The 13,037-nt window shown below is 49.8% G+C and overlaps 1 protein-coding gene across 1 annotated transcript; it reads right to left on the minus strand.

Annotated features, from left to right (window-relative positions):
* Positions 1-716: 716 nt before the first annotated feature.
* On the minus strand, positions 717-3,898 carry LOC123162408 (GDSL esterase/lipase At5g37690). The gene is made up of 5 exons (XM_044580189.1): positions 3,491-3,898; positions 3,279-3,409; positions 1,820-2,047; positions 1,429-1,678; positions 717-1,191 (listed from the first exon to the last, which is right to left on the minus strand). Exons 1-5 carry the CDS (start codon positions 3,753-3,755, stop codon positions 962-964), a joined length of 1,104 nt encoding a protein of 367 aa, XP_044436124.1. The 5' UTR covers positions 3,756-3,898; the 3' UTR covers positions 717-961.
* Positions 3,899-13,037: the final 9,139 nt, after the last annotated feature.

Below are 13,037 nucleotides of genomic sequence, written 5' to 3' on the forward strand. Positions count from 1 at the left end.
GAAGTTTTCTCGGACATTTATTGTTGAAGCTGTAGGGCTGGTTTATCTTCCCTGACATTTCGGTCCATTAGTTATGCTCCACACCAACACTAATGTCATGCGCTGATGTTTTTAGATACACTTTGTAATTTACCTCTACTAAATTTCCATATAATCATGAAAATGCACTTCTCTATCCTTGGCTTTGTGCCTTAAATTTGTAAAGTATTTTTGACTCTTCCAATTCATAGCAGTAGATTGGGATCTAGCTCGGTGGACCCAAAAATAGAGTGGGATCTAGCTTGGTGGACCAAAAAATAGAGTGGGATCTAGCTCTTTGGGCCGAAAAATAAGGAAAACATTATATCAATTGTTTACTTTTCCATTACACGAGAGAGCGACACTGAGTACACGAAATATATTTTTATTTTCCTATTTTAGCAGTAGATTGTAACCTATGTGCCACATCGTAGATTGACACGAGTAGAATGCTCCAATGTGGCTGCACTTCTCGAATGACACAAGGACAAGACCGTTCAGCGCACTTTAACAAAAATGTAGTGACGCTTCTTCAGCGCACCATTTTTATTTCTTGTATATGTTTGTCCACTAGCATTTCTTGGAGGATTAGACAGTAATAGAAACCTCTCTTCTCTTGTATGTGGACGCAAGCTCACGTATTCCCAAGGAAGCATTGCACCTGCACATGGCTTAAACCATGCTTTAGCTAGTACATCTGAAAGACTTAGATACTTGTCAGTACTAACCAACGAGCGTCAGTGTACACATCAAAATGAACCAAGCATTGGTTACAAACTAAATCCAAATACAATGAAGCAACGTGTAATGAGAAGATTCATCCCAGCTTATTGCTTTTCTTCGAGGAGCTTCGAAGCTTAATGCGATTCAGAACAACAAGATTACAGCTACACTATTCCAACACAAAAATGTTACAGCTACAACGTGTCAAGAGAGTGTGCCGTTATCTCTCGTGGGCCAATTGCCCGAAGCTGATGGGTGCGGTGACCTGGGCCGGGCCCTCATTGAAGAGCGCCTGGGCACCCAGCTCGGCAGCCCGCTGCGTGGAGTGGATCCAGTCCCAGTACACATAGGCGTCGTGGTCGGTGCACAGCTTGGAGTTCCGCGTGCAGTAGCCGCCCTCCGCGCCCAGCCTCCCGCTCCCGCAGCACGCGCTGTCTGCGTTCTCGTACCCTTTGATTCACAGAGAGATACATGAGCATGCATCATCCTGTGTTTCGATCTCAAGCATTTTTTGTACAACTACAAAATCACTAGTGCCTTTTCAAAAAATGGATGTGTGCATAGCTTGATGCAGAGGTCAGGGGTAATTCTCTTTTTCAAAAGAAAAAAAATAGCACATTTTCAAGATTTTCTTAGGGAAATTATAGTGCCATAACTTTTTCTATCGATTTCTGTACAGGGACGTACCAGCTGCTTGCGGGTTGGAGAAGGTTGTCTCCAAGGCAGCGAAGGAGTCGCCGAGGGAGTAGACGAGGCCTGGGAGCTTCGGGGCGAGGCCGGCGAGTGCAGACTTAAGCGTGGCGGTGAATCCCATGGCGATCTGGTTCATGGCATCGTTACATGCCCCCGTCGCATTGAGCACGCGCACCGCTGGCACGCAGCCCAGCGGGCTGACACTGATGAACCCGAACTTCCTCGCCCCCATCCCATACAAATCCTATGCATTGTGATATGTATGACCAGCTAATTAAAATAAAACATATGTACAAGAATAGTCATTTCCCTTCTGCTCGAAAATAAAAAAACACTTAATTAATGAAAAATAATAATGGATTGGATGGTTTATCGGTTTGCTTACAGTGATCGCTGCCGTGTAGTTGGAGATGAGAGCAGTGTAGAGCGCAATGACATCGCCCTGGGTGGTCGCCGTGGACTGGAACAGGTCGTTGCTGCCAACGCCGAGGAGGAAGAAGGAGTGAGCGAGGAGCCTGGACACGTTGCCTCTGCCAACTGCGGCTTCCATCTCAGCCTTGGTCGCCGCAAAGTAGCGTACCTGCTTCGACAATGGGATGCTGATCTCGGCACTCTGCAATAAGTCACAAAGTTGGTTCTCAGAAATTATAAGCAATTGTGGCTAATTATGCAATGTTAGAATGGAGCCGATTAGTTTATTCTGTGGTTGCGGTTCGACTTATATTGTTATGGTAGCGGATAGCGTTGGGGGATGTTTGAGACTAGTGGCAATGCTAGACGACCTACAATCTTCTTATGTCAATCCATTGAAACTCTTCATAATTGTAATCAACATTCTAAGAGAATTAAGTCAAAAGCGGTGATGCCAGTTTGCTAAACAACATACGAGTGGAGTCGACATTGCTGAAGTCAAGCACATATAACCGATTGACAACCATAGAAATGAAGGTCATGTAACTTCGATTGTCGACTCGCGACTAGATAAAGGTCACCCATGTGGGATGAGGGTATGGTCGACTTTGCTCTAGGAAGCATGTTGTCATCCAAAATCCCCACAATGCAAGTGAAGAGCTAGTGGACAAGTAGTCATGCCTAGAGAATATAGCCAGGTAGATGAGGGGCTGATAAATCTCGTGTTAAAAAAATATTAGTGCCCTGCTTTTCATTTTATGTCTATGTGTGTGGCTTTGGTAGATCGAGATGTGATCTGGCGATCGTGTCGATGCGGCTATCTACTAACATACACGTGAAATTTGATCCAAGTAGTAGATTAATTTATTAGTTTGTTGAGATCTGTGTGGTGCTATCTTTGGTGACCATAAAAAAAATTAATTATCTCGGTGGGTGATGTTTCCCACGTTGCTCCCTCCATCGGGCTTTGGTGCCAAAGATTTCTCTAGCACGTATGAAAAAAAAAGTATGGAGGTCGTCCAAGTTTAAAACCTTTTGAAAAGGCTTTGTTCGCCGGCGATATATCTAACCAAAATGTAACTAAATTTGGTCACGAGGAGTGCACGTTATATGTTTTGTTTTGAGGAAAAAGAACAATGTACAACTACAACCCTACGAAAACATCGGAACTAGATATATGTACCAATTGCGTTGACGCAATTAAGCAACCTTAGTATTTGTGTCCAGTTTTGACTGTTGATTTGACTAACAAAATATACTAATAGTATGTCATACAAGTTATATTATTGGAATCATGTTCGAAAGAGGTTTTCAATTATACCATCATTATTGTATTATAACTTAATTTTTGATAAGTATATAAAGATTAAAGTTTGACACAAAATACAAGGACGACTGATAAACGCAGGCAGTAGTAGTTAGATGTGACTTACAGTGGAGTCGAGGATCCCAGCTCCAGCTGAAGCGTAGCTCACACCTCTCGTGAGAGCGCTAGGGATGAGATAGTTGCGTGATTTAAGTACCAGATAGGCCAGAGGGCTCTTCTCGAACCCCAGGTACTTTGCTGCATCCATCAATCAGTATATATGAACACATGTGTTTATGGATTATGGAGTCAGTGATGTTGTAGCCGGCCGCTGCTTACCGATGAAGTCGGCGATGTTGTAGCCGTTGCTGAAACGTCCGGTGGCAATGGCGCGGCCGGGGAAGTCGACGCCGTAGAAAGGCTGGTTGGCCCTGGGCACGTCCTTCCCCGGCAGGTGGTTGTTGTTGCCCACGTCCAGCGTTGAGTCCCCAAGCACGAACATCGCCGGCACCACCGGCCGCCGCACCACCCCAGCGCTGGCGGCGACCGCACCAACAAGCGCCCCCACCACAACAAGACCGAGGAGAACGATGGCGCCCTTCATGACCGGCCGCCAGCTCGTGCGCCTGGCTAGCTAGGCAAGGAAAATAGCTTCCTCGATGAATTATGACTCTGTCTGTATAACAAACGGGAGTCGACCTGTAGTATTTGTAAGCCCAAGGGTTTGTGTTTGATTGATCTTCGGTCAATAAGCTAATCTATAAGTTATCTAACACGTCGTCCGGGTCTGCGTGTACTCCATGTGGATGTGTGAAGGATGCCTCCCCTCGTGAAAGTTGTACTGCTCGATCGAGGGAAACGACTAATTAATCAGCGTGCATGTTACGTCTGCATCGATCGATTCCACGACCGTTGATTCCGTTCCGTTGTGGAGCCTCGATCTAGCTAGAGATGACAGTGCCTTCAATTAGTTTATACTAGCTAATTGTCTATTGCAACGGGGCTTAGTGATTCAATATCAATTATGAGTGCCTCGACAGAGACGCTATGAGTGTTTTTTTTTCTTATATGGCCCGTCCCACATGGACATTGTCGGGCAGGATTGTGTGGCAGAACATAAAGACCGGTGGATGGCATCTTCGCCGTGTGGGTTGCGGCATCTTTGTCGCGTGGTTTGCAGCATCTTCGCCGCGTAGTTTGCTGAGGCGGCCTTTTCGGGGGCGCTGATTTCTGTTTGGCAACGATGATGCATGGCGTCGAGAGGAACTCTGGTCGCGGCTCGGGCTTCGGTAGTCGGATCTTCCCGGCGTGTCCGAGGTGCTCTATGCGGCACGGTCGGCGCAAATCCTGCATATTTTCCTTGTGATGATCGTCATCAGAGTCGGAGCTGTTGGTTGTTCGCGCATGTGGCCTTCTGTTGGCATGTGCCGTCATGGTTTCTGTGCAGCTGTTTGCGGGTTGGCTTCGACGATGAAGGTCTTCGGTGAAGTCGGAGTCGCCCGTTCGGAGGTAGCCGGTGATGACGATGACGCTTGCGACTGCTCAGCGGATGTCTTTTCCTCTTTGTAGCTCTGTGATCCACCACGAGATCAAGGAGGCTAAACCCTAGAAGCTAGCCTATGGTATGATTGTTGTTCTTCCTATGGACTAGGGCCATCCGGTTTATACAGACACCGGAAAGGGCTAGGGTTACACAGAGTCGGTTACAAAGGTAGGAGATCTACATATCCGTATCGCCAAGCTTGCCTTCCACGCCAAGGAAAGTCCCATCCGGACACGGGACGAAGTCTTCAATCTTGTATCTTCATAGTCTTGGAGTCCGGCCGATGATGATAGTTCGGCTATCCGGGCACCCCCTAGTCCGGGACTCCCTCAGTAGCCCCCGAACCAGGCTTCAATAACGACGAATCCGGCGCGTATGTTGTCTTCGGCGTTTGCAAGGCGGGTTCTTCTCCATGCTCCATGTGTTTGCCGGATAGTGTCCTGGTTGCTTCATAAATGCTGCGCTCCTTGGCTTCCGCGTCCAATAATGGCCCTCTCCCACGTGTCGTACGAATGCGAAAGGCTGGGGTATTTTTACATTTTACCCCCTAACCGTGCGAACGAGCCGCCTATAAGAGAGGCGAGGATCTAGATCCAGCTTATCCCATCCTCCATCCGCAAGTTCTCATCGAAGCGCCTCTGACAAAAATCCATTCCATCATGGATAGTCGACGCGGCTCCTCCTCTCGCGCTCCCAGCCCTAAGCCAGGAGATTGGGGGAGATGCTCAGTTCCACACAGCAAGCTAGTGGCGCTCCAAACCGAGGGATATCTTCCCCCAGCTTTCATGGTTCCGGTTCGAGTCGGACTAGCCACCTACAAGGGTGGGAAGCAGGCGGAGAGCGTCCCCAACCCCTCCAAAGGGGAGCAGATATGCTTTGTCCCCTACCTAATAAGGGGACTCAGATTTCCCATACATCCGTTTCTCCGGGGGCTCCTAGAGTTCTACGGACTCCAGCTTCACCACCTCACGCCTGCCTCCATTTTGCACATCGCGGGCTTCGTAGCTCTTTGCGAGCTGTTCTTGGGCATCGAGCCCCATTTTACGCTATGGAAGAGATTGTTTTGCATCGTACCCCATTCTCATGAGGGGTCGATATATCAAGTGGGCGGAGCCGAAATATGGCGCATCACCGGGACCGGATATCTATCCGGCACCCCGAAGAAGGCGTCCGAAGACTGGCCTTTGGAATGGTTCTACATGGAGGACGCCCCTCTGCCGGATCCAGTTCGGATCGGCCTCCCGGAGTTCAGCAATGCTCCCTTGAAGAAACGCGTGAGTTGGCGCCCGCGGAGCCCTCAACGGGAAGATGATAGGAGCGTCCATTATCTGATGGGCCGGATTAGATTACTGGCCCACTCCGGATTGACCATGATTGGAGTCATGGCCACGTGCATTATGCGAGGGGTGCAGCCACTCCAATATAGGGGCCACCCTATGTGGGATTTCAACGGGGAAGATGACGCCACCCGTCATGGCCGCAAAGGGCCAGGCTCGGCAGCCGATCTGGCAAAGATCCTGTCCGGCTTGTACAAGGGAGAGGAGGAGGACTTCCTCCGCACGAATCCGCTGAATGGATTCTCTATGAATAACCCTCGGAGCTGGGTAAGCGGATATTCATCCACCCGATCCATACTTTCAAAGTCAAGTATCTTACTCTGTGATTTCGACGCAGGAGCTGCGCCGGGATGTGGAAGGCATACGAAGCCTAACTCCACAGCCCGAGGATCCGGAACGATCCCTTGATCCGACCTCCGAAGAGGATCCGGACATAAAGGTGGAGCTGATCGACGGGGTGTTCCACCAATTTAGCATGGACAATGCCCTAGTCGCCATTACGGCTGACTACCCCGGTTTGTTTCCGGCCTCCCAGGTGACTACGACCGAGGTCTTGACACCATCATTTGATCTGCGCTCAATTCTGACCATCCCATACTGATGGTGCATCGCAGGAGGTGCCTTTAAGGCAGGAAGCCGAACCCACGGTGGCCGGCCAACAAAGGTCAGTCCGGCCCAGCAGGCGGGAGAGGAGTGCGATGCGAACTGAAACGTCGCCGCAACGGTACGGAGCACCGCTATTTTTAAGGGAAGAATTCCCAAGAGGTATATTAATGCTCATAACTTTTCCAGAAAGAGTGCTCGCCGAACAGTGTCCGGAGAGATTGCCAATCAAGCCTCCGCCAGCCATGCTCCAACGCATGGCCCGGGAGGGGAGGCGAATACAAGGCATGAGCCGGACGCTCCTCCGACGGAGGATGCCGACAGGCTGTCCGCCACCCGGTCTGAGGTAGAGAGCGCCATGAATCACAGGCGTCGCCGGACAGTTCTTCGTGACGCGTGTTTCTCCCCGGAGGCGTTAAATGCCTTTGATGCGGGAAACGCGCACCTCCGTGCCGCTCAAGATGGGTTAACCAGAGCCACGGAGCAGTATGTGAAAGACATACATGTAAGTAATTTTAATAGTTATATATGCCAGTAGCCCCGAGACTTAAAATAGTTAAAATAACTGATTTAAGGATCAATTTTTATGCAGGATCTTACGGAGAAGAATACCCATCTGTCCCAGGAGCTCCAAGAGCGCAAGGCCCAACTTGAGGCCGCACTGGCCGCCACAGGGGGAGCCACAGAGACCCCCGCTGGTAAGACGTACTTTGAAAAGATAATTAATTAACAAAGTGCAGCGTGAATCTGGCAATAATATTGCAGAGGTCGCCGGACTAGATCCGGACAAGCAACAGCTACTGCGTCAGCTAAAGGCCGGCGAGAGGGTGCTTATGAAGGTGCAGCGGGAGAGAAACAAGCTCCAAGATGCCCACACCCAGCTAGGAGAAGAGCTGAAAGGTGTTTGGGCCCAGCTGTCTGGCTCCGTGAAGGAGAATCAGCAGCTTCGTCGCGGCATTTATAGTAAGTACTTGAGCAGATTCTTTTTGAAAAGAAGAATTCGGCGAGGAAGTCGATTGACAGAAATATGTCTTTAGGTATGCTCACAGGTCGCCCTGCGAAGGAAATGCCTGGGTCAACGGGTGACCAACTGCCCGAGCTGGTGCAATTGTTCGAACGTGTTCGGCAGGCGATGAGTGGCGTCGTTCAGGCTTTATGGCCATCCGTCTCCCTACCCGAGGGCCTTGGTGAGCTTGCTGAGAAGCTCCAGGGAGTACGGCAACGCCTCCATTTGTGGAAGATATCAGCCTGCCGTCAGGGCGCCAGGGAGGCCTGGGCCATGGTGAAGACGCGCTACCCGAAGTCTGACCCAAACCACATGGCCGAGGTCGGACCTGCAGGGCCTGATGGGAAGGAGATCCCTGTGAGCTTGATGTACGACCAAGTAGAACTGGCCGCGAAATATTCCCAACAGGACTATAAATTAGACAGCCTATTAGATGGGATTGAGGAGGAGTACAATCAGTCGGTTTGACGATGTAATTTGAAATGACATGTAAAATGCCTTCTAGTCGGATTGTAGATCGTTTGTCTTTGCGGACCGTTTCGCTTCAACCTCGGGACCCAACAGTCCGGAGTGTGTCCGAATACCCTTACGGTTATAAAAGAACCGGGGGATGCATGGAGACAAGGCGTCGGGGTCATAATTGCTTTATCAGACAAGTGCCCAACTAGTTATGTTATATTACATGGTTAGTAAGAAACATCTTTCAGGGAGAATAGTTCCGTTAAGGGTTCCTTTTCCTGGGAGGCATGCCCTAAGGTGCAATGCCGGACTGCGAAAATAGCAGAAAAAGCATCTGGGGGCAGATAAATAAGTAAGTAATGAATCATCTTTCAAGTCACCGACCGAATATTCTCTTAAGAACGCTAGCTTTCGGCTTCACCCAGTCTGAGGTACACATCCGGCTGACCTGGCAGTAACAATCGCAGAGGTGCTCCCTTTACCTCCTAGCCGAACAATCGGGAACGTAGGGGTAAGCATAGGAGCCAGGCAATCCAGCTTGGCCAAAACTTAAGTCATATCGATGCATATAATGGTGAATAAAAGGTACATGCGGAAGTATGACACATGTATTGGGCGTGAAGCCCATATGAATAAGCTTCTGGTAAAGAAGCCCCTAGGTGTAATGAGTGCTAGGAGCACATCAAGTGTGTGCGAACAAAGCGCAAATCAGCCTATAAAAGGTATTGAGAAAAAAAAAGTGGGAAGAAGGAGGGGGACAAGAGACAGTAAAAAATATAAAAAGGTGGACGGGGGAGTGAGACGAACTCTGAGTCCGGTGTTTAGGCGTAGAATCTTCAGAGACGGGCTGCGTTCCATGGGTTCGGCTCGAGTCGGTTGTCAGATGCTTTACATAGACGGTATGCTCCACCGGTCAGGACTTGGTCGATGATGAAGGGACCTTCCCACTTGGGCTTAAGTTTGTCCTTTTTCTTGTCCGGCGGGCGTAGAACGAGTTCGCCGACATTGTAAGTTTTGGCCCGTACTTCTCTGCTTTGATATCTTCGAGCCTGCTATTGATAAAATGCGGAACGAGCCTTTGCCACGTCCCGCTCCTCCTCTAAGGCGTCCAAACTGTCCTGCCGGTCCAACTCGGCTTCTCTTTCTTCGTACATGCGCACACGAGGTGAGTCATGAATTATATCGCAGGGCAGAACTGCCTCTGCGCCGTATACCATGAAAAATGGTGTGAATCCAGTAGTTTGGTTTGGCGTGGTCCGCAGTCCCCAGAGTACGGAGTCGAGCTCCTCTACCCAGTGCGTGTTAGATTCCTTGAGGGACCGCACTAGTCTGGGTTTGATGCCGCTCATGATTAGACCATTTGCTCGCTCGACTTGACCGTTAGTTTGGGGGTGACAGACTGAAGCGTAATCGAGCTTGATGCCCATGTTTTTGCACCAGAGTTTAACCTCGTCGGCCATGAAGTTCATGCCGTTATCAGTGATGATGCTGTAGGGGACGCCAAAACGGTGTACTACCCCGGATATGAAGTCTATCACCGGTCTGGATTCTGCCATTTTAACCGGCTTGGCCTCAATCCATTTGGTGAATTTGCCCACCATGACCAATAAGTATTTGCGCTTGTGGGTTCCCCCTTTAAGGGGTCCAACCATGTCAAGCCCCCAGACCATGAACGGCCAGGTAATGGGTATAGTTTTAAGGGCGGTGGGTGGCATGTGGCTCTGATTAGCAAAGAGCTGGCAACTGACGCATCGTTGGACTAAGTCCTGAGCATCTGCCCGGGCTATCGGCCAATAAAATCCTGTACAGAAGGCCTTTCCTACAAGGGCCCGGGCTGCAGCGTGGTGCCCGCCGAGTCCGGCGTGAATTTCAGCCAGGAGATTCCGCCCCTCCTCTTCGGAGATACACCTTTGAAGGACTCCGGTTGTGCTTTTCTTATAAAATTCCCCCTCATGGACCTTGTAGGCTTTAGATCGCCGAACTATGTAGCGGGCCTCTTTTTGGTCTTCGGGAAGTTCCTGCCGAATTAAGTAGGCTAGGAATGGTTCTGTCCACGGGGCAATTACTGCCATTATTTTGTGAGCTAAAGGTGTTATTTCATTGGCTGAGCCGCCGATTGTGTCAGAATGGTCTGAGTTAGGTGGTGTAGCTGGCTCCGGATTGTTATTTCTGGACTCCTCTTCCCATAACACGGATGGCTTAAAGAGCCGTTCCAGGAAGATGTTTGGAGGGACCGCGTCTCGTTTCGCGCCGATGCGTGCTAACACGTCTGCTGCCTGGTTATTATCCCGGGCTACATGGTGGAATTCGAGTCCTTCGAACCGGGCGGACATTTTTAGGAAGGCATTGCGGTAAGCTGCCATTTTTGGATCTTTGGCGTCAAAGTCTTCATTTACTTGGGATATTGCGAGGTTTGAATCCCCACGCACCTTTAGGCGTTGAATGCCCATGGAGATTGCCATCCGGAGGCCATGTAGAAGGGCCTCGTATTCGGCTGCGTTGTTGGAGTCCATGTACATTATTTGAAGTACGTATTGGATTGTGTCTCCAGTTGGGGACGTCAGGACGACGCCAGCCCCCAAGCCAGCCAACATTTTGGATCCGTCGAAATGCATGATCCAATTGGAGTATGCGCCTTACTCTTTAGGGAGTTCGGCTTTGGTCCATTCGGCGACGAAGTCAGCCAGAACCTGCGACTTTATAGCTCGCCGTGGTTTATAGGTTATGTCAAATGGTAAGAGCTCAATAGCCCATTTTGCAATCCTGCCCGTTGCGTCGCGATTGTTTATAATATCGTTGAGAGGTACTTCGGAGGCCACCGTTATGGAACACTCTTGAAAGTAGTGTCGCAGCTTCCGGGATGCCATGAACACCGCATACGCTATCTTTTGATAATGTGGGTACCGGGACTTGCATGGAGTTAGAACAGTGGATACGTAGTACACTGGTTTTTGAAGAGGGAATCTGTGCCCTTCTGTTTTTCGCTCAACGACGAGTACCGCGCTGACAACTTGATGTGTTGCTGCGATATATAATAACATAGGTTCGCCCAGGTTGGGTGCGGCCAGGACCAGATTTGTTGCCAGTATGGCCTTTATTTCTTCGAGTCCGGCTGTGGCAGCATCCGTCCATTCGAAATGTTCGGTGCGCCGGAGGAGGCGGTAGAGGGGCAGAGCCTTTTCTCCCAAACGGGAGATGAAGCGACTTAAGGCCGCTATGCATCCGGTTAGTTTTTGTATTTGCTTGAGGTCCTTTGGAATATCCAATTGTGACATAGCTCGGATTTTGGCCGGGTTTGCTTCAATTCCTCTACCGGATACGATGAAGCCCAAGAGCTTTCCGGCTGGTACGCCGAAGACGCATTTTTCCGGATTGAGCTTAATGTCATATGCTCGGAGGTTGTCGAATGTCACCCTCAAGTCTTCTACTAGAGTTTCGACGTGTTTGGTCTTGACGACCACATCGTCTACGTATGCCTCTACTGTTTTGCCTATCCGGGTAGCCAGACATGTTTGAATCATGCGCTGATATGTTGCGCCGGTGTTTTTGAGTCCGAAGGGCATTGTGTTGAAGCAGAATGGTCCATATGGAGTAATGAATGCCGTTGCGGCCTGGTCTTTCTCCGCCATCTTGATTTGATGGTATCCGGAGTATGCGTCGAGGAAGCACAATGAATCGTGCCCTGCGGTAGCATCGATGATTTGGTCGATGCGAGGGAGGGGGAAAGGGTCCTTTGGATAGGCCTTGTTAAGGTCTTTAAAATCGACGCAGAGGCGCCAGGATTTGTCCTTTTTTGGTACCATTAATAGATTGGCTAGCCAGTCCGGATGTTTTATATCACTGATGAATCCGGCTTCTAAGAGTTTAGCTAGCTCCTCTCCCATTGCATGTCTTTTGGGTTCGGAAAATCGCCGAAGAGCTTGTTTGACCGGCTTGAATCCTTTTAGGATGTTTAGGCTGTGCTCTGCCAGCATACGTGGGATTCCTGGCATGTCTGAAGGGTGCCAGGCAAAAATGTCCCAATTTTCCCGAAGGAATTCTCGTAGTGCGGCTTCGACATCAGGACTTAATTGTGCCCCAATGGAGGCCGTCTTTGTGGGGTCCGTTGGATGGACCTGAAATTGGACTATTTCGTCTGCTGGTTTAAAAGAGGTGGACTTGGACCTCTTATCGAGTATCACATCGTCCCTATCCACCGTGGAGCGCAACGTAGTTAGTTCCTCTGCCGCTAGGGCTTCGGACAATGCCTCTAGGGCCAGTGCGGCTGTCTTATTTTCAGCGCGGAGTGCTATGTCTGGATCACTGGCAAGAGTGATTATCCCATTGGGTCCGGGCATTTTGAGCTTCATGTACCCGTAGTGGGGTATAGCTTGGAAGATTGTGAATGCCTCTCGCCCTAATAAAGCGTGATATCCGCTACCGAATGGGGCCACTTGGAACGTGACCTCCTCGGACCTGTAATTGTCCGGTGAGCCGAACACTACATCTAGTGTGATTTTTCCTGTGCAGTGTACTTCTCGACTAGGGATTATCCCTCTGAAGGTTGTGCTGCTTCGCTCAATGCGGCTCCGGTCAATATCCATTTTTTGAAGGGTTTCCTCGTAGATGAGGTTTAATCCGCTGCCGCCATCCATGAGTACCTTGGTAAGGCGAAAGTCGTCCACTATCGGACTGAGGACCAATGCGGCTAGTGCTCTAGCTGTTCGGAATTTAGGTTCGTCGATGGCGTTGAGGTGATAGCCGTGTCACTCCATGGATTTGCTGTTGCTACTTGGTAGACTTAAGCGAGGCCACAGATTGTTCGTTTTCGCATGTTATTTGATGCGAAAGTCTCGAAGGCTGTTAATACCGTACCGGTACTGCTGGGCTGTTTGCCCGGGGCTAAAAAGCCTTCGCCACTTTTGGCCACCTGCTGTAATATCCAACATGCTCGAAGGC

The sequence above is a fragment of the Triticum aestivum genome, chromosome 7B (genome assembly GCF_018294505.1).
Source record: "Triticum aestivum cultivar Chinese Spring chromosome 7B, IWGSC CS RefSeq v2.1, whole genome shotgun sequence".
Classification (NCBI taxonomy): Eukaryota; Viridiplantae; Streptophyta; class Magnoliopsida; order Poales; family Poaceae; genus Triticum; species Triticum aestivum.